The 21,945-nt window shown below is 45.1% G+C and overlaps 2 protein-coding genes across 7 annotated transcripts; one reads left to right on the top strand and one right to left on the bottom strand.

Moving 5' to 3' along the window:
* Positions 1–4: 4 nt before the first annotated feature.
* klhl15 (kelch-like family member 15) lies at positions 5–8,752 on the bottom strand. Of its 6 annotated transcripts, none has more exons than XM_062521099.1 (5): positions 8,300–8,752; positions 7,841–7,948; positions 7,296–7,406; positions 5,907–6,618; positions 5–2,795 (listed from the first exon to the last, which is right to left on the bottom strand). In XM_062521099.1, exons 3-5 carry the CDS (start codon positions 7,313–7,315, stop codon positions 1,686–1,688), a joined length of 1,842 nt encoding a protein of 613 aa, XP_062377083.1. In that variant the 5' UTR covers positions 7,316–7,406; positions 7,841–7,948; positions 8,300–8,752; the 3' UTR covers positions 5–1,685. The 6 variants fall into 6 exon arrangements, with proteins under 6 accessions (XP_062377083.1, XP_062377082.1, XP_062377084.1 ...); XM_062521098.1 differs by having other exon boundaries at positions 7,841–7,928; XM_062521100.1 differs by having other exon boundaries at positions 8,525–8,752.
* A 3,886-nt stretch (positions 8,753–12,638) lies between these two features.
* Positions 12,639–20,939, top strand: eif2s3 (eukaryotic translation initiation factor 2, subunit 3 gamma). The gene is made up of 12 exons (XM_062521127.1): positions 12,639–12,742; positions 13,416–13,479; positions 13,751–13,878; positions 13,995–14,116; positions 14,276–14,370; positions 14,630–14,788; positions 16,811–16,945; positions 17,050–17,144; positions 17,388–17,532; positions 17,792–17,961; positions 19,944–20,116; positions 20,555–20,939. Exons 1-12 carry the CDS (start codon positions 12,674–12,676, stop codon positions 20,616–20,618), a joined length of 1,419 nt encoding a protein of 472 aa, XP_062377111.1. The 5' UTR covers positions 12,639–12,673; the 3' UTR covers positions 20,619–20,939.
* Positions 20,940–21,945: the final 1,006 nt, after the last annotated feature.

Here is a 21,945-nt window from a genome sequence, read left to right as displayed (position 1 = left end):
CTGAGAAGCTGAACAATATGAACATTTATTTCTGGAAAGAAATTACAAAGTGTCCAAATAGTAGTGAATAATTATGTTACCAACATGTTTCTTTAAGCAACTTGATTTTGCTTTTTTTCCTCAGATACAGTTACAGGGTGATGTTCTACCAGTACTGGTCTTTTTTTTTCAACCTGCAAAGGGAAAAGGTGACAAGTTTAAAAATCTAACAATAGCTGCGCACCCGAGTAGCCTATTACATTTTGGTCTGCACAGTATATAGAATTTTGTCAAAGACCATTATTTTGGCATATCTATGTACATGACACTGACAGAACCAGGAAGATCGGATGAGAACTAGTGTTTGAGGAGGAGAGCGCGCTCGTCTCCAGACATCGTTGCCCCTTGGATGACAGGTGTGGACAGGTGTGGACAGGAGGAGAAGACGCGACGGACGGAACACACGATGGTCATAAATATCATACGAGTCCTCTACGTCCCTTATGCTGATTACAGTCGTCAGTAGATACGAGTCCTCTACGTCACTTATGCTGATTACAGTCGTCAGTAGAAACGGTGGACTGGACGTGACATGGCAGGCTGCAGAAATGCTAATGTGCTTTAGCCCTTTAGCTCGTGGGGACAAAAGTGATGGGAGTCAATGGGAGTCAATGGGAGTCAATGGGGTACAGCAGCTGGTTTCTGTTCAACAGACTGGGGGGGGGGATTTGGGGGGGTGGACGCCGCAAGCGGCTGGGCCCCCTGAGAATAAATAGAGGAGGGGACAAAAGAAGCATAAATACAGGCAGCAGAAGGAGGTCCGAGCCTCCGATGATCAGTCCCTCTCCTACGTGCGACAGCAGTGGAGATCCCAGTGTTATTGCAGAGTAGACACCTTAAGAAGTGCAATGCTTGTCAACAGCATTTTCCCATCGTTTACAAGAATATATCAGCTGACATCAAAAAAGCAGCCAGAGAAATACAATGGATAAATTAACAGGGTAGTGTTTTTTCTCTTCCTCTCTCTTGTTTCTTTGTGTGGGGTTGGGTTACTGACCGGGCTGAAGGGACAGGATGAATTGGTTGAAGCTTTGGGATAGGCTTTCCTGCAGATGTTTGCATATTCACACATACCTTTCTCTAACATATACCCTCTCACTTCCCCAAACACGTAGCGCGCTAGATGACAGGAAGTAAGAATGATGTCACAGGAAACAGGATGAGAGGGGTGACATCGTGTGGTGGACAGGGAACATGGAAGTTGGGTCAGCTGAGAAATGCACCGAATAAATAACCCAGCACCCTTTTTTTGTTGATCTTTATCTCCCTTTTCTGAGAAAGCTAAATTTGAAAATTGCAAGACGGACCATTAGCCTGGACCGTGGTCTCCCTTCAATCCGTTAAGACTAAAAAGTATGGTGTTTACTGGTTTGTTTTTTTGTTTTCTTTCTTTCTTTCTTGTTTGTTTCTTGGTTGGTTGGTTTGTTTGTTTGTTTAAATAAGCACTGGCCTACGGATTAAACGCTTCATCAGTAATGTAGTATTATTTTTCACACCTGTAAACGTTTTCTGTTCATTGTCCTGAAAACAGATGGTGGAACTAGAAAGGAGGGAGAGGGGAGGGAGAGGGGAGGGAGGGGGAGGGGGGGGGGGAGGGGAGGAGGGAGGGGGGGGGCAGGGTTGGACGTCCGGACGCCCTCCCTGTCTCAGCTGCACCGCCTCACGTGTTCCAGCACATACTCCGGGAAGTGCAGGCTGCACACCTGCAGCCCGTCCAGTTTGCAAGGCATCCTGGGATACTCGTCCTCCTTCCACTTGTTCTCTTCCGGGTCGAAGGTCAGGATCGAGTCGCTGTAGTGGCCGTTGTAGCACAGGCCGCCCAGCACCATGATCTGCTTGTCCAGCACCGCCACGCCGTGCCCGCTGCGGCCGATGGGCATGGACGCCAGGATGGTCCACTCGTCCGTGTCGGGGTTGTACACCTCGGTGGACGGGCAGCCCTGCGACTCGAAGGAGGCGCGCAGGATCACGCACACGCCGCCGAACACGTACAGCTTGCCGTTGTGCGCGATCATCTTGTGGAAGCAGCGCGCGTAGTTCATCTTGGACTTGTTCTCCCAGCAGCTGTTGAGGACGGCGGCTCGCCTCGCCCGCTGCTCTGGCGCCCCCTCTCTGCCGGGGTCGAACACGCACACCTGCTTGGAGGTGGACGAGGAGGTGATGCCGCCGGTGATGTAGAGCTTGCCGCCGAGCACCGTGCCCTCGTGGCCGTACTTGTTGACCGGGTACGGGTCCACGAACTCCCACTTGTCCTCCACGATGTCGTAGCGCTCCGTGGAGTAGAAGGTCTCGTCCCGCGTGCGGCCCGCCACCGCGTAGACGTGCTTGCCGATCACGCCCACGGCGAACTCCGAGCGCGGCACCGACATGTCGGCCATGCGCAGCCACGAGTTCTGCCGCGGGTCGTAGCGGTACACCTTGGACGAGGCGTGGAACTCGCCGTCGGGGCCCAGCTCCTCGCCGCCCAGCAGGAAGACGAAGTTGTTGACGATGGCCAGGCAGTCGGGGCGCAGCGGCACCTGCGGGCCCTCCAGCTCCCACCACACCTTGGGCCGGTGCAGCAGCAGGATCTTGCTGTTGACCATGCTGTGGCCGATCATGCCCCGGAACACGGCCGTCTGCGGCCGCACCGAGCGGATGCGGTTGGACTTGGTGGCGGCCAGCGGCTGCTCGTTGACTTCGTGGAAGTAGTTGAGCGCCTGGTCCACTTCCTGCCGCAGCTGGCGCGAGTAGCGGTAGAACTCCGAGGTCTTGACCTGCGTAACGGAAGAGGGAGAGAGAGGTGAGGGACGACCCTGCTGACCAGCTGACCAGCTGCAGCACATAAACATGCAGTAATCTCGTCTGGATAAAGACGTGCTAGTGCTCATCAGGCCTCCTCTCCATGCAGTGCAAGTGTTTTGCTCCATGCTCTCTACACCAGCTGACTGCAGCACAAAGTAAGCTTGGTCTGCTCCACAACACTTCCACCTTGTCCTAACCGGACGCGATGCGAGAGAACAATAGCGATAGAATTCGTTTAATTCCACTGTTTTCAATCGGAGTGTCCTGACTGAAGCGACGCGAGCAGCGCGACGCAACGTGAGAACTTGAGAACTTGTGTCGGACGCCCTGTTTCTATTTTCTTTCTGTCGCTCGCATTGCTCTGCTATTTTGAACGAGAAATAAGGAAGCCTGTGACGTAACACAACGGCATATTTTAACGGATTCAGTGTAGACAGACGACATTGACAGTCGCTCGCTTGGATCCGGTTAGGACAAGGTGTTAGAGAAAAAAACTCATGAGAGAGTTGATACTCCAGTTATGTTTCTTTGACAGGCATGTAATTATCCTCTGGAGGGGATATCATTTCTACGAGACTGACCAGGCACTCTTGAAACCAGGCTCTGTAATTGTCACTCTGAGTCACTGCATCTCACACAAGAATGACTATTTCCAGGTAATGTCTTTAAACACAGGCACTCTAGGTACGCCCGCCAGTCGATTATATTCTTGATCAAATTATTATTTAACAAAATGCTAGAAAATGATTCAAACATGTGTCAATGAGTGTTCATTCAATCAATAAAATCAAAGAACTAAAACAAAACCGACAAACCGACATAAAACCACTACAACAACATAGTGAAGGGGGAACCTCATTAACCACCACCAATATGTAGAACGCACCTGGGAAACCTCTCTAACCACCACCAATGTGTAGCACCCACCTGGGGAACCTCACTAACCACCACCGATATGTAGAACCCACCTGGGGAACCTCTCTAACCGCCACCAATGTGTAGAACCCACCTGGGTGATGCATGGCAGTCATTATACGCCAGAAAGCTCATCACATACCAGCTTGAAGTGCAGAATGAGGGAACGAATGAATGAGCCACCAAAATAGTTGCAGATTAATTTAATAGTTGACAACGAATTAATTAACTGATCCATTCTTGCAGCCCTCCTCTCGGCTCCGGAGTTTATCATATCATGTGACGTCTTTTTCTCCGGAGTTTATCATATCATGTGACGTCTTTTTCTCCGGAGTTTATCATATCATATGACGTTTATTTCTCCGGAGATTATCATATCATATGACGTCCTTTTCTTGGTGGAGTAGAGGATGTCCCACGGTCATGATAATGACTCCGCAAATGTGATTTAACGGGTCGAGGACCACAGAAGTTGTTTATATGATACAGAACGCATGTATGTTGTATGCTGCATGTGATACAGAACGCAGGTACTTTTTATGTTGTATGTGATACAGAACGCAGGTACAGTATGTTGTATGCTGTATGTGATGCAGGCAAAACTGCCAGAGAGACGTATGAACACTTAAACAAGTGTCTGGTTGCCGGGGGTGACTCATAGCATAGGGGTGGGCAATGTGGAGCTAAAACAATATCACGATTCATTAATGTAAAAATAGCACCATTCCCAACTGTTTTCTCAGCCACAGATCACATCCACCTACAACTCATATGTAGACAACAGACATGTCATCAACTAGCTGATATGGGCCATTGTTTTCATGGGGAGGAGTAGTGATGCAGCATGGCATCTCCCTAGTAGTGTTGTGCAATGCACTGATACCAGAGAGGCCCTAACGCTGCCCTGAAATACCCCACGTCATAAGTCCTCTTACATTAACAATGGTGTTTAAGTTCTGAAATACCCCACGTCATAAGTCCTCTTACATTAACAATGGTGTTTAAGTTCTGAAATACCCCACGTCATAAGTCCTCTTACATTAACAATGGTGTTTAAGTTCTGAAATACCCCACGTCATAAGTCCTCTTACATTAACAATGGTGTTTAAGTTCTGAAATACCCCACGTCATAAGTCCTCTTACATCAACAATGGTGTTTAAGTTCTATGTACTTCTAGCTCTATTCGTTCTATTACTTCCATTGCTGGTGTTTAAGCTTTTTGCCTGGTATCATTTCAGCATTGATATTCAATTCAATTCAATTCAATTCACTTCACTTGTCCCCTAGGGGCAATTACGAGGGCAGTGGGGGTAGAACAGCATCGCTCCAGATGTGGCCATAACGAGAGAGAATAAAGGACACGCACACACAGAGACGAGATGCATTACCGTCAGGCAACCCTTACTGCTGAGTTTTAAAGTGCAATCAAGTGCACTGGAGAGTTCATGTTTAAAAGAAAATTAAGTTCCATTAAAGTGCTCAAGTGCAGCAGTGTCGAGACACCAAACACTTCAGTATTGAGACACGCAGGCTACACCAGGGACCAAACACTTCAGTATTGAGACACGCAGGCTACACCAGGGACCAAACACTTCAGTATTGAGACACGCAGGCTACACCAGGGACCAAACACTTCAGTATTGAGACACGCAGGCTGCACCAGGGACCAAACACTTCAGTATTGAGACACATCTACATGCAGGCTGCACCAGGGACCAAACACTTCAGTATTGAGACACATCTACATGCAGGCTGCACCAGGGACCAAACACTTCAGTATTGAGACACGCAGGCTGCACCAGGGACCAAACACTTCAGTATTGACACACTTGCATGCAGGCTGCACCAGGGACCAAACAATTCAGTTCCGTGCCCAGTGTAGCCAATCCCTGATATCTCACCAAGTCACAATTCTGGTATAGTAGGCAAAACTAATGGCTGGTACTGTAACACAACACTAATGGCTGATATCGTACCAAGTCAGAATTCTGGTATAGGATAAGATAGATAGATAGATACTTTACTGATCCCCAAGGGGAAATTCAAGAATTATTCTGGTACTGTAGGCAACATCCTTCCCTGATATCGTACCAAGTAATAATTCGGGTATAGTAGCGCAAAACTAATGGTTGGCACGGTAACGCAACACTAGTCCCGGGCGACTGACCTTCTCGAAGACGTTGGCGGGCGTCATGAGGCAGAAGCGGAGGTTCTGCACCACGGCGTCGGTGTGCCTCCATCGCCGGCGGTCGTGCCGCAGCCAGGACTGGACGGCCTCGTACAGCTCGATCTCGGGGAAGCGGCTCAGCTTGTCGCTGTCCAGGTACGCCGTCAGCTTCTCCAGGCTCAGGTAGGACAGGAAGTCGGGCCGCGACATCAGCGGCACAAAGTTCTCCAGCAGGAAGTTGTCCAGCTGCTCCTGCACGCCCTCCACGCCCACGCTGAAGTCCTCCAGCAGGCGCATGACCTCGGCGCAGTTGTCCAGGCAGATCTTGGCCAGCAGGAAGGAGCAGCAGAACTCCACGGCCTCGGTGAGCTGCACGTACATGGCGGCCTGCAGGATCTCCTGCACCGTGGGCATGCTCAGCTCCAGCGAGCCGTAGTACATGAAGCGCAGCACGTGGCCGAAGCCGGCCGCCGTCAGGCCCTTCATGTGGATCTTGTCCTGGTCGCGCTCCCGCATGTCGGCCGTGAACATGACCCGGAAGTAGTCGCTCTGGGTGGCCAGCAGGGCCTTGTGCGCCTGGAAGTGGTGCTCCTCGATCAGCAGCGTGACGTCCAGCAGGAGGCGCTCCTCGTACAGGGCCCGGAAGCCGGACGACACACTGCCGTCGTGCACCTGGGACAGGTACACCTCCACATCCCCCGCCATCACACACCTGCACGGGGGCCAGTCGGAGGGGCAGAGTTAGGGAATGTTGCTATATGCTGAACACACACTCTGACATCCATGCGCGCGTGCACACACACACACACACACACACACACACAAAATAAATAAACAATAAGAAAACAATCATGGGAATCAAGGGAGTCATGCACTGATCTAAGATAGAGTAGAGAACTCCCGCTAATTCCTACATCTTGAGAATGGCCTACGCTGCGTGTGTTTGTGGTATTAATGCTTGTGAATATATACCATTGGGTATACCATCGGGTCACCACAACAGAGGCAGCACACTAGAGAATGCTTGCACAGCAATTAGAACTTAGAGAGAGCGCCAACAAAACCCAATGCCTCTGTGTGTGTGTGTGTGTGTGTGTGTGTGTGTGTGTGTGTGTGTATGTCTGTGTCTGTCTGTCTGTGTGTGTGTGTGACAGAGAGAGAGAGAGAGAGAGAGAGGGAGAGAGGAGAGAGAGAACTTGATGAGTGTGCACTGGCGAGACTATACCACTCTTAACACCAATGGGGGAAAAAAAACCTTGGGAGACCTTGGGAGACATCGAAGCCTCAGCAATTTACATTGGGGGCAGCTCGAAAACAAAACAACCTTGGAAACACACACATATAAGCACACACTAGCCCTCTCATACACACACACAAACACACACTCACCTCTGATTGGCCACGGGCATGTCACGGGGGGAGGCCGAGCCAATCAGAGGCTAGTGCCCCTTGTGCCCGATGAGAAAAAATTAACTTGCTCTTTTCAGGGGGGTGATTCACCTGAATGACAAACCCAAGACAAGCCCCAGCCACGTAAGCCATTTGGAAACACACTAGTGAAATTTATAGGGCAAACAGATTTCAGAAATGATCATGTCAATTTACAAGCAAACATCCCTAGATAAATTTCATAGATGCGAAGCTGAAGCCTCAAGCCGTGAACTTTCAGAGAATCATAACAGCACAGTCTGACCTGGACCACAGTGAAAGGGAATAAAACAGAAGTAAGCTACACTGAAGCCTAAGACACTCAACTCAGGCTTCAGGAATTTGAAAAAGGTTTAACTGCCATTTCAGGCCTCTTGAAAATGTTATATTTGCCAATCAAACTAGGATAGGGTACCCAGGAGAGACTGTAGCAAGAGAGAGAGAGAGATAGAGGGGATTCTGACAGGCGAGCAGTTTTGGAGAGAGGGGTGTTCTGAAGCCGGTACCTTTTCGGGGCGTCCTGGCCAGAGGCGGACTTCGCTGACAACGCGCTGAAGGGACGCTCACATTTCCTCAGCTTGAGTTTCCCCTGCTCTGGATAGGGGACAGAGAACCTTCATGGGGAAGAGTGCATTTTGACGTACCACTGCAACAGGTGAACTCATAACTCAAAACTAGCAAGGGTTTAGTAAAGGCATGAATGGCAGCACAACGTCAAGTGCAAGGCACTGTGTCATTTCTGATAGAAAGGATAGCCTACGAGTTACAAATCACCACCAACAAACCTGTGTTGGCTAGTTTGTAAAACAATGTCGGCACACTTCATATAACATTCATTGAACTTAAACTGGGATGGCGAAACCAGACCATAAAAAACATATGTAAACGTATAGGTAAATACATGTGCTGGCATATGGACACATTCATCTGAAGCTAGCACAGTGAGAGCACCTGTCATAACATACCTTGTACAATGGTAGGCGCCTGCTAGTTAGCTTACAGATAAGCAATCCTCTAACGTTAGGCCACCGACACAGGAATCTGTCTTTCTCGTCATATTTTATCGCGTGAATTATCAACCGCTAATGATTATTGAAAATATGCTTGTAATTTTGTAATATTGCGGACACCCCGAGTTTGATGAACAACACATCAATCAAGAGTATTGTCTCTGCACAAACTAGCTCTACCTCGGCGATGCGACTCCACACAACCCCTCTTCGACCAGGGAGCTCGAGGTTCTTCTGACATGGAGTGCCGGTGTGTATCCCAGATCAAGGGAACAAAATATGGAAATAAATCATCAGTGCCGCTTCGCTGTCCATTGGTGTCACTCTACGTCTTTCCATCAACGTTATTTATGTAGGATAATAAAATTGTGTCCATCTAATGCATCCATCGCCAACATAGACGCCATATTATTCTCTGCACTGACGTAATTTCCGCAAGTATAGCTCATTCGAACGGAACTGTAAACAGGCGTTGGGGGTTGCAGAAAGGACCTGAAAATTATCACCCATCGTGTCCATCACCGCCTGTGTCTCGGCAGCATCAAGGAAGACTCTTTACATTTTAATTAATTATCTATTTTGTGTGTAAATGCTGCCTGCCGTTCTCCGCGAGTTTGTTGTCCATGTAGTAATTTCAGACATGCTCCCACTGTCAGTGAAGTGGGTCAAGTAGGCTAGCCTACCACCACAGCTCCTCGACAGCAGCCTGGCTACCTGTTTGCCCTGCATGAAGATTTCATGACTTCACCACTGGACTTGTATTGTCCCTGCTGGCATATTGGATGCAGAAGGTAACAGATCAAAGAGTACAGGGGTAATAGTTGTAGAGGAAAACAGAGTGTGTGGCCCTGAAATTGGCCAAATATGTTCACAAGTAAGCTTAATTGGACTTGTGGTGGAACAATTTGACCACCAATAGTGAAACACTCTCCATGTAAAATGTTTCAAATAGTGTTTAACCTGAGATACTGATAAATAAAATAAAAAACATTGCCATGAAAGTCATGCATGTCGCCTTATTGTGACTGACCTCACAGACAGACAATGGGAATTTCACATTCATTTCCAAAACTGAGAATCATTGACAAGCAGTCATCGGCACTTATCAAAATCAGAATAAAACAGTTTAGTTAAAGCAAGCTCCCTTACATTCTCCACCCTCAACGTAGCTGTTGCACTGAATTGGCCTACAGCTTGCATATGCACAGCACACTAGCCTTTGTGGCTTTGCACCTCATCATCTAATGTTGGCCCAGGAGGACTAACTGACTCAGGGGCTACATAGTAAAGCCCTTATGTCTCTAGTTATTTTCAGTAAATAAAAAAGACAATTGTAAAACATTAATTGGTTAGGCTAATGATTATTCTGCCTCTTCCCAATCTCAGTGGTATCACTAGTTATACAAACTGTACCGTGTCAGAAATGCATTGAAACAGACTGTCGCCTGTGTGGTTCAAATTGTCTCCACTCGGTATTTACAGTGAGTTCCTTCCTTCACATGCTGCTGAAGGAACTCAACAAAACCTATTGATAAGAACAAAATCAAAATGATTTAACTTTATTTACTTTAAATTAGGGCTGTCAAAATAACTGATTAATTTAGATTAATTAATTTGAGATAAAATAACTGATTAAAAAAATTAACGCAGATTAATCGATGACCTTTGACCCGGAGCCATTCTAGTCAGTAACCATTAGACCGTAAAATGGGGAGACAAGAATGTGCTGCCTGGACCATTGATTGGAACATTTACTTAAAAAAAAAACGGCCTGACGGTGTTAAAAAGAAAGTGTTGATTAAAACAAAGTCCTCTGCAATGTCTGCAGCACAGAATTTGCATATCACCGGAGTTCGTCAACTCTTAAGTACCACATTACTGCAAAGAAATAGTGTTGACATTGCGATTTTGCGATTACATTTTATATGCGATTAATTTAGATTAATTAATCACAGAGTATGTAATTAATTAGATTAAAAATTTTAATCGATTGACAGCCCTACTTTAAATAGCATGATCATGTCAGATGGAATGGTGTAGAGCACTTGGGGACAGTGGATAACTGCATTTGTTCAGGGCAAATGGGGTTCAAGTGTGGACCTAGGTCAGGTGAAGGATGCAAGAAGATGTTAGACTGCAATATGTACATACTGTATGTGAAACTGCAATATGTACATAATATGACATAAATAGATGGTATAAATACAAGTTTGAAACACAATTGTTGAATTAAATGGTGAAAACCAGCCTCAAGAGCCCAAGTGAAAATCACACCAATGTTTAAGGTAAAAAGGAAGGGATAAACTAGGCCTATGCCCTGGCCACACCCCCCGACAATGAACAGCCTACGAAACCCCCAATAAACAACAAGGTGGAATAATCAATACACTAATCCAGCGCGAACTTTATGGGCGCTGCCATCTTGAATATCGCCATTACTGCGTGCCTGCGAGTGTGACGAGTGACACTTGCCTGTGCTTTTTAATGAAAGCATCCTGTCAGAGAATGTCTAACAAGAGATCCCGCTCATGAAAGAAAATGTCAGGTGAAAGGGAACATTGGATCAATGATGTCAGACTGTGCCAAAACTTACCAATGAAGGTAATTTATTAACAACATAAGGTATTAAGACGTGTATTAATGACAGCTAACCTCTGCAACAGCCGCCTATGGAACCAACGGGCTAATTTCTTAGCAGCCAGTCACGCAGTAATGGCGGTTTTGTGTTACTTCCGTGTTTCGCTGGATTAGTGTATAAGGAGTGCGTCTGAATAAGGAAATAAAGAAGGCGCGCAAAATATACAGTTGCATATTGAACTTTCTTCAACTGCCTTCAGTCATATAGGCTTTGGGTTAAAAAATAATAAACATTTTTTTAGATAGACAGGGTTTGTATCAACTTTGAAAATATTTTAATTGTATTGATTAAGGGTGTATTACTTATAAAAATGACAAATGCATGCAAAATAGACTAAAATTAAAATTTCCCTGGTGGAGATGTCTTGAGACTACCAAACGCATTATCCTGGAAAAGGAAGCTGTTGTCAATAGGAACACAGCTAGACGGAGCCTACCACAGACCTGCACACAAAGGTTCAAGATAGCAACATTGTTTCCACACAGTCATCCTTTTAAAACCCCTAGAGCAACTCCTAGAGCTTTGAAAGTTGCGAATGACTCTTGGCTGGTGTAGTAATCTGAACTGCATTCTATCAGGTTCAGTGAGGGATAAAGGGAACCTGTAACAATATTTTGACTTACTGGAGATGTGTTGCTGAAGGCACCTCTGTTGGTTGGAGAGTCAGAGGAACCAAGTTCAAAGCATCTCTGCACTTGTGAGAACCTGGAGTGTGTCATGCAGTACTTTTGAAGGAGATCTTATGTCAGCTTTCAGAGTATGTCAGGGGCAAGAAACTGAGGATGAAGCTTGAAAATGAATCCTTTCACCTTCATGTCCCATGGTGACACAATGACGCAAGGGAGGAAAATGCATTTATTTAAATAATTGTGCCATATATTTTCTGGAAATGTCAGTATGTGTTCAGAAGCACAGAGCAGACTCTGTGGCCTCCTCCTCTCCCTGGCCCTTGATGAAAAGTTGATAGACCTGATTTGTCAAGGGGCCGCTAGGTTGCTCTTGGTTGATGTAATGTCCCAAATATTTTTTGTGCAATGGTTATCTCCCCTTCCACCCATGGAAGCACTGATCCAACATTGGATAAGAGTCTCATAAAACATGGCCTGCATGGTGTATTAGGATTAGAAAAGTATTAGGATAATATTTTTTAGCAGTATAGTCTAATTTGTGTCAATAAAAAATATGTTTAATACAGCCTAGGTGTAGACTACCTTATCTATTTCTAGGTCCATGGGCTGTCTCAGTCAAGTTGGAAAACTACAAATGCAATGTGTGTGACGTATTTTACAGGAGAAGGACCCGTAAAAGTTTGCGCAAGGTTTTGTTTGAAATGTGGCTAAACTCTAAAAAGAAAACCGTGTTCTTCGTGGGACTTACGAATTGAACCATATAATACCTTACACAGCTATCTTAATATTCATAATAGTTATTTGTTCCTAAACGAGCACCATTTTGACATATTTGCATGGAGCTCGGGATTGCATCATCCGTGCCTGCGCTCTTGTGTTTTTAGTTTCTGTTTAACACAGGACTGTATGATCTTAAAACGGCAAATAACATGAAATGGTTCAATAATCTAATGCAATGCTGGAATGAAATAGATGTTCCAAGTCGTTACAATAACTATTTAAAATAACCCTAGTCAGTCAGGCGAATTATTTGGACTACTACAATTCCTTTTTCCGTTCAAGATGGCGGGTGACGAGTCTGGGGTAACGCTGGGCCAGCCACATCTAGCGAAACAAGACCTTGGTAGTTTAGTAAGTGTATATTTTATTTATCTAACTAATTGAAATATGTCTTGGATTGGGTATAATTGTTTCTTGCTGTGTGAATGTATTCGTTTAGGGGCTAGACTGGTACCTCGCATGCCGGTAGCACATGATACTAGTGATGGAGCTTGTAAGGACCCCATTGATAAAAAGCCGTGGATGGTGTCAAGCTATGTCCACGACTGGCTACACCAGCTGAGCTGTAGCATATGCGCTTTGTTTCCGAATAATCAACAATTGTATTCTGTGTTGTCGTATGTGTAGTGTCTATTTCACTAGAAATGAAGTGAAACAATATAGCAACATCTATTTCCCCCACAAGATCAGTCGCATTTAGCTAGGTAACGTTAACGTTAGCGAAGGCGTCAACGTGAGTAACAATATGTTCGACAGCTAACGTTACTCCTATAAACGACATCTCTAAGTTGTTTTCAATTATATGCCATATTTTAATGATAATGTTGGTAAGGCTGTTTGTGTATGTAACATGATGATTAGCTGGTATTCTGAATAGAGGGGGCTTCATATGACGGTGACGCCCGACAGTCATGCTGCCTTCCATTTGTAGTAGTAATGTTACAGTCAAAATAGCCAAACAGCACGTTTTCTGGTTTGTATTTACAATGTTGATTAATTTCCTCCCTTATTATTTTTCATGTAGGATGTGAGCACACTGACTCCTCTATCCCCCGAGGTCATTAGCAGACAGGCTACCATCAATATTGGTGAGATACTAGGCACCATTTTTACAATTCAAAAGAATGAGTAATATAGAATATTGGATACCTTGATAGAATGTTGTTCTCTGTGTTCACTTAGCTACATAGATTTGAGTTTGCTAGTAGTTTACAATAAGCTTTATTAACTAACCACTAGCCATATTTGATCAGTTTCTTTTCTACCATTCATTGCATGTGTAAACTGTCACTGCTCAGGCAGCAATATGTCCTGTTTTGTGATGTTAAGCAGCGGCTAACCGTCATTGTCATTACCCAGGTACCATTGGTCATGTGGCTCACGGGAAATCTACCGTTGTGAAGGCCATCTCGGGTGTCCACACTGTCAGGTTCAAAAATGAGCTCGAGAGGAATATCACCATCAAATTGGGATATGCCAACGCTAAGGTTAGTGCAGACGCCACTTCAATGATGAGTCTTATAATGTGGTGTGAGAGAGAATGCACTGCAAAAGCGCACCTTCCTTAATAGGGCGATAATATGCCGTTTGTTTCCCATTTTAGGTCTACAAATTGGACGACCCCAGTTGCCCTCGGCCTGAGTGCTACAGGTCCTGTGGAAGCAGCACACCTGATGAATTCCCCACAGACATCTCTGGCACTAAAGGAAACTTTAAACTTGTCAGGTAGGAATATCATAGAAATACTTTGTCTGCTGATTATTGTGACTCTAATATCAGCCGAATTGTGTTTTGAGACATCTAGTACTCTCACTGAAAGATGGGCGTTTTTCTTTATTTAGGATGGCGTGAATAGCTCTAATGCACGGCTGTGTTCTCTTTCAGGCATGTTTCATTCGTAGACTGTCCTGGTCACGACATTCTGATGGCCACGATGTTGAACGGTGCAGCTGTCATGGACGCTGCTCTTCTTCTCATTGGTGAGCTTTGTACTTGCCTAACGCTTATGTCAGGATTTCTCTTGATGACTGAACTGAATTAGCCTTGAAGCAAGCAAAGAAATGTTCATGTTCAATAGTAATGGGGTTCTGGGGTTCTGTAAATCGCCTTGAGTAAAATGTGCATAGTTATGCGTTTTTTCAGACTTATACACCCTTACGCACCCTAACGTGCAAGGGAGAATTCCCCCCTATTAGCATTGTCTGCCGTTCATGAACAACTTTGTGGTCTTCTTTTCAGCGGGGAATGAATCCTGCCCACAGCCTCAGACATCAGAGCATCTGGCTGCCATCGAGATCATGAAGCTGAAACACATCCTGATCCTGCAGAACAAGATCGACCTGGTGAAGGAGAGCCAGGCCAAGGAACAGTACGAGCAGATCCTGGCCTTTGTGCAAGGTATGTCCATCTATTTGCTCATCATGAGGAATCGTTCAGGATTGGTGGGTTTGCGGTGTTCTGGAGAGTGTGGAGGTTATTTTGTGATTTCAAAAGGGATGAAATAGCACAGAGCTAATTAACGCACTCTGATGCATGCATTAGTGTAGGCTAGTTGCTGAGACAACATCGTCACTTGTCATGCAGTGATGTCGTCTTGAAGGTCGGCGGATGAATGGGATTCCAGCCGTCCTCAGTTTAGTCTGTATTGATGACTGATATTTACCTGTAATTAATGAGTGAGTCAACTTTCATTTGACAGTATGTGGTTTTGTTACACCAACCTCTGGCTTTTGCTCTGTTGTCATGGCGAATTGTCCTCCGGCGTGTTTGTTTCGATTGTTTTCCTAATCTGTGACATTGTTGTGTAAATCCGGTGAGCCTGCACGTCGCTTGTCCAACTGTGGACTGGAGCTGTCTGATGGCTTGTAGCTGGACATGAAGGAAGTCCTCTGCATCAGGGGTTTCCAACCAGTGGTCCGCAGCAGCTCACTAGCAATCCGCGGAGCCATTTTGCCTGGCCAACGACCATGTATTGATAATGCAGTTTCACTGTGCCTGACCCCCGACCATGTATATAGGTAATGTAGTTTCATTGTGCCCATCACTGTTTTCTGTTCAGCAGTGGCCCTCAGATTCGGGTGGTTTGACCATATGTGAGATAATTAAGGTGTTCTCTTCAACAGTGGGCCTCAGTTTGCTGTCTTAGTCAGAATGGTGCTCAAAATTCTTGGGGCAAGTTAGGCTACTACTCAAAGCATGGCTATGTCCTGTCCTGGGCTATACATGGGTGCTCGACTGTGACTCTTATGACTTAGTTTTTGTGGTTAGAGGTTACAGGTCAATATTGGAGATTTATGTTGTGGCAATCATGGTGTATTCAGGAGAATATTGGAGATTTGTGCTGTGGCAGTCATGGTGTATTCAGGAGAATATTGGAGATTTGTGCTGTGGTGTTGTGGCAGTCATAGTGTATTACTGTTTTTCGTTGTCTCTTTCCATTTGCCGTTTTATGAAAGTTCTGTTCGTACTGTGTGATTATGATATAGAGAAATAAATACATTTAGAGAAAGATCCAGTTTCTAAGGGAAGTTGAGCAAGACTTAACCTCCCACTGCCTTTAAAGCAGACTTGTCGTGAAGGTCAATCTTAAAACAGAAAGCTTTAATACAGTTCTATATAGTCAATGGCTTTAATACAGTTCTATATAGTCAATGGCTTTAATACAGTTCTATATAGTCAATGGCTTTTAACCAGTTTTGACTTTTACAAGTGTAAAGCTGGAAAGATTGTTTGCAGTCATTATTTTCTCAATTCATCAATTATTGTGTAGTCTATGGCATTACATAATATGGCCAAAAATAGCTATCTGTGTTTCCCAAAGCCCAAGATAATGTCCTAAAATGTATTTGTTGTCACCTCATGGATATTCAGGTTACAGTCAGAGTAAAGAAACCAGAAAATGTGTTACTGACTGCTGATTACGTGCGTACGGTTTTGCCATTAGTGTCAAGCCCAAATATGCTCTGGTCTGGGACTCCAAAGGAGGAACTATTCAATCGGCGATCTACTGTCTGTGGCGTTCCACGACCAAAAATCTAGCATGTTAGCATTTTTGAGGAATCTCCCACGATTTTGTGATGTGGCCTATCTCCTGACCAAGACACCTCAGGAATCTATGGCTCTCTGGTCGCCTATTCTGACATGGTCATTCATAAAAGACCATCTGGAATGAGAAAATTGTGTAATCCGAGTATGCCATAAGAATCTTAAATTATTAGTTATGTAATTGAACTTAGTTGTAAGACTTACTTTTTACATGCTTTAAATTTGTTTTCATATTTCACAAATGCATCTGATTAATTTCAACCTTTTTGTTTTAAACACAATTATCTAGTCGGTTCAGTTGTGGTTGTAAGATGAAGCTAAAGCGCTTACTTCCTGTCCTCAGGCACTAAAGCGCTTACTTCCTGTCCTCCTCAGGCACGGTGGCGGAGGGAGCTCCCATAATTCCCATCTCTGCACAGCTCAAATACAACATTGAGGTGGTGTGTGAATACATCGTCAAGAAGATCCCTGTGCCAGTTCGGGACTTCATCTCCGAGCCCCGCCTGATCGGTAAACAACATCATGCCAGTCTTATTTCTGCATGTTTCTGTGTTGCTGTGTGTATATGTTACGCTGTTTGCAGTCAGTATCAAACCAGGCTTTTCATTTTGCAGTCATCCGATCCTTTGATGTCAACAAGCCCGGCTGTGAAGTAGACGACCTTAAAGGGGGTGTGGCTGGTGGGAGTATTCTGAAAGGAGTGCTGAAGGTGAGTCTTATTTCAGCAAATCTGGTTTAGTTTTAGTAAACGCTCCTTGCTTGCATTCCTCTCAGATGATTGCCTTATCTCTTCAGCATGAATACATTTCTAGGAGTGCATCTGAATCTCTATTGTGACGTGTTTCCCCGTGTGAGGACTGCTGCCTCAATGACGCGTGTTGGTTACGGGTTGTGCTTGGCTCTGGTGTGGCGGAGGTGTTGACATACCTGTGCCTGTTTTCTTTCATTAAAGGTGGGCCAAGAGATCGAAGTGAGGCCTGGTATCGTCTCCAAGGACAATGATGGCAAGCTGATGTGCAAGCCCATCTTCTCCAAGATTGTGTCCCTTTTCGCAGAACACAACGACCTTCAGTATGCTGTGCCTGGTGGCCTGATTGGTATGCGCTTCATTCATCCCATCCTTGATACTTTTGTTGTTCCTGGCGTCCATTTTCATATGTTCTGTTTTTTTTTCAATTATTACCTAATCATGTTAAATAATCGTGATTTCCCAATTGACAAAAAAAGAAATCCTGACAGCAGATTTCATTGGCGTTGTCACGTTCTTAACAGTAGAGTGATTTCATCTGTTCAGATTGATATTCGATGCCCCCAGCTGACACTGATTAATCTCAACGCTTGTTTTGCGCCCTCAAGGGGTGGGCACCAAGATCGACCCGACGCTGTGCAGAGCCGACCGCATGGTGGGGCAGGTGCTGGGCGCCGTCGGGGCGCTGCCCGAGATCTTCACCGAGCTCGAGATCTCGTACTTCCTGCTGCGGCGGCTACTGGGCGTGCGCACTGAGGGGGACAAGAAGGCGGCCAAGGTGAGCGCTGCGTCTCTCTCTCTCAATCGTCTTTTTAGCCATCCTCCCTTCCTTCCTCGGTCCTCCCTCCCACTGATCTAGATAAAGAATGATGGGGTGGCAACAATGGGATAGTCTATCCAGTGCTCTTTATAGATCAGTGGGAACGAGCCTGAAGGACTGAGGAGAGAGGTTGAGAAGTCTCTGAAAATGGCGCCAATGCTGGCGGCAGCCATTGATATTGCTGTTAGACAAATGAGCAAAGACCGCAACCCTCGACCCTCGACATCAACCAAGGTGATGCGCCGAGTTCAGTGGAAGGCCATAGATAGATGTCACTTGCTGGTTACTGCTTGGATATTGCTAACATTCTGAGCTCGAACCTGCGCACTTGCTGCGACTCAGATTGGGAGGCAAGCGTGCTAGCAAGCAGGCTAAATCCCTTGGATCCCAGCGCCTGTCGCTAGCATGTCTCTTACAGCATAGGGACGAGGGTGTACGTACATATAGCACAGTTCCCACCCTTGCTGGCTTCCGTTACACTGAGCTCTGTAGTGTCTGAGACTCAGAAGGAGACTCTTGGAGGTGTGCCCACCACTGATGGAATCATTCGGGAGGGAGAGCACCACCAGGGCGTCAGGAGGGACCTGGGGCAGGCCAAGGCTGCCGTCTCTGTGTGTTCTGTGGTGAAACACTGAGCCCTCGGGGGTATTCCAAGTACGTGGTTTAGTCCCAAACCCGGGTAAGTTCAGTGGTAACCCTCCTAACAGAAGAGCTGTATGGCTTCATTCTCATAACAATACAATAACATTGGGCTCTTGTAGGAGAATGTAGGTTTTGTAGGTTTACCACTTACTCTGATTCAACTTACCCAGGTTTGTCAGTAAACCACACACTTGGAATGCCCCCTGAACAGCTAAAAAGGATCTTTAAGGGTGGCCAATCATGGATCATGGATAATAAATGCAATCATGGATAATAAATGCAATTAGTTTGCACATTTCCAAGATATTTCCCTTCTGAGTCTCAGTCAGAAACTAAGGATCTTTAAGACTGGCCTGTGGAGGCAGTACAGCGCCACCAGATGCAATTACTTTAACACATTTTCAGTATGCTACTACTTTCTATGACACTAGCAACATTAGATCTGCAGATATCGGACAGAGATGTTTACAAGTCATTTTTTTCGAAGGTCAAGTCTCAAGTCTTTGAGAGGCAAGTTCAAGTGTTTGGCCATCTGATATGTCCGCAACATTGTGTTGTTAAAACCCACAGTGCATGTGCTACATTGTGAGATTATGGCAAAGGGGAAATGCAGCTCGTCATGTGTTTCCCCAATGCATATATGCACCAATAAAATAGAAATTCATGAATACATTTAGATTTAAAAAAGCAATAATTGCATGAAAATAGAGTCTCGAAGTTGGAGTCCGAGTTATGAGGTGAATTCGCTGTTTGTGCAACGTAAGTGCGATTTGAGACCAGGTGTCTGTCTGGAGTCCCCCCCCTCTATGATGTTGAGACCACGTGTCTGTCTGGAGCCCCCCCCCCTCTCTCTGATGTTGAGACCAAGTGTCTGTCTGGAGCCCCCCCCCCCTCTCTGATGTCGGGTTGCTGCTGATGGCTCACCATCTCTAGGTGTCTGTTGGAACAACATCAGCTGTAACTTAACTTGTAATATTTGAAAATCATAATTTTTAAAATAACAATGAATGAGGATATATAGCTGAATAAATAATAATAATAATTTTAAAAAAAAAGTCTATTGACCTCAAGTGGCAACCTGCCAGAGGACTGATGAGCAGAACGGCAGCTGACCGCTAGATAGTGGGGCCGACAGGCACCTGCCCGTTGCTATCTGGTTAGGGATTTGAGCACCTCCGACCGTTTGGTTACAGTGCCTTATTGTATGTGACAAAACTGTTGTTTGGGAAAACGTGTGGCTTAATCCCTGTGCACGCTCAACAAAGAATCACCCCTTTTTCCCCCCTCTTTGGCTACAGGTTCAGAAGCTGTCAAAGAACGAGGTGCTGATGGTTAACATAGGATCTCTGTCCACTGGTGGTCGTGTGAGTGCAGTTAAGGCTGATCTGGCCAAGATTGTGCTCACAAACCCTGTATGCACAGAAGTAGGAGAGAAGATTGCCCTCAGTCGCAGAGTGGAGAAGCATTGGCGGTGAGTTCAGTTTGTTTGTAAAAGAGTTTTGGTTCATCAGAATGGACTCCACTTGTTCTCCTTAAACACTGTGTTATATGTGACTTGTCTGTGGGTATTCATAATAGCTTATTAATAATGAAGCTGCATGTATAGCTCTGGAAAACAATAACAGACCACTGCGCACTTTTCTGATGGCATCTTACAGTTGCTGAGTGACATTCAAATGAGACCGCTACAATATGACTGTCAACTCATTCGAATATCACTCAGCAACCAAAGGATGGCATCAAAATGTGCAGTGCAATAACGCGTTTACGTATTGTGTACCTATGTATCTTAAATGAGTGACTGCGTGACTCTTTCTACATTCCAAATGCCACCTGTCCTGAAGAGAAAAGTGTTCTGTATGCGTCATGCTCTACCTGTGCTGATCAAACGGATTTGATTGTCTTCCAGTTTGATCGGTTGGGGACAGATCAGGAGAGGAGTGACCATCACACCCACAGTGGACGACGACTGAGACGTTTGCTGAGACTGTGTGTGTGTGTGTGCATTGGAAGGCTTTTGTCCCCCATCAACGAGACAACATACTTATTAAACCATTTTCCAACACCGTGCAGCCGGTGAGCTGCAGAGCTCGGGGCAGGGGGGGGGGTCGTCTCTCAGGAGGGGTGGAGAGGGGAGAGGGGAAGGGTCTTGGGTTGAGATGAAATGTGATCTTGATGGCAAGACTGGCCCGATTTCTACATGCTACCCAAAGCTAATGGCAGGGTTTCACAGGTTTGACAACTATATAGTAAAACATCTTTCAATTATATCTAATAAAATGTTTTGGATCAAATGCCTCTCTGTGTTCATATGACTTCATACAACTGATGACATGCAAACTCTTTTTCAGAATGAAGTTCTGCATAACATAGTTAGTAATGGAACATAAACCATGTAAATTGACATGGTCCCTGACACTTTTCCAGCTGTTAGAAATGAAATAATTGAAATGATTAGTGACCCATTACTGACAAGTGACAATAATTTATGAACTAAAGCGGAAGGATTTGAAATCCATCTACGTGGGTGCATCTCTTCTGAAGGATGGAGAGGGACGGAACCTGGGAGCTCTTGCAAGTTGAGTTTAGGTTGAAGCACATCTAATAACACATTTGACTGCAAAACGAAATAGTTTAGTCCTTCACAGCTATAGTGTTTCTAGTGTGGGCACAGTGAAACAGATCACCCATGAAAATGATTTCATTCATAGGATACTTTTGGAATTAAAGTAATATCTTCATACTGAATCATGATGGAGGTACTGGTGCATTTTCAAACACAACTCATTAAAAGCCACACAATTAGTAATACTAAAAGTGTTTATCTTAATGTAAGGCACCTCTGAACATTATGTTTTCATTTGTGCAGCGCTCAGCGTAAAACCACATCTTTATAATAAATTCCAATATATCAGAGGTTGCTTTCACAAACGTTGCATGTGCACTCGCGTATTAACATGCATTGTAATCAAACACCAAAACATAATTGCAGTTTCACAGGTTAACTTGCAGGTTTATAATACAACTTCATCAGTAACCTTAGTAGTACTGTAATGCTACGTTGGGAATATAACCACAATTGCATGGTACATGCCTTGAAAGAAACATAAATACACACAGTACACGTCTGGGAATATTATGGTGTTTCACAGTATAATACACAATTGCATTTTAGTGACAGTGCCAGCATCTGAACGTTCCCCCGCATCTCACAGCTAACGTTAGCGCGCAAGCTAGCTAATAAATGAAACAACTAGCTAATCATTGCGTCGGGCATCGTTCAGCATTTATGTGCCGTAG

The sequence above is a fragment of the Sardina pilchardus genome, chromosome 19, assembly GCF_963854185.1.
Source record: "Sardina pilchardus chromosome 19, fSarPil1.1, whole genome shotgun sequence".
Classification (NCBI taxonomy): domain Eukaryota; kingdom Metazoa; phylum Chordata; class Actinopteri; order Clupeiformes; family Clupeidae; genus Sardina; species Sardina pilchardus.
Note: the sequence above shows the minus strand (reverse complement) of the source record. Positions and strands in the feature narration are given on the sequence as shown.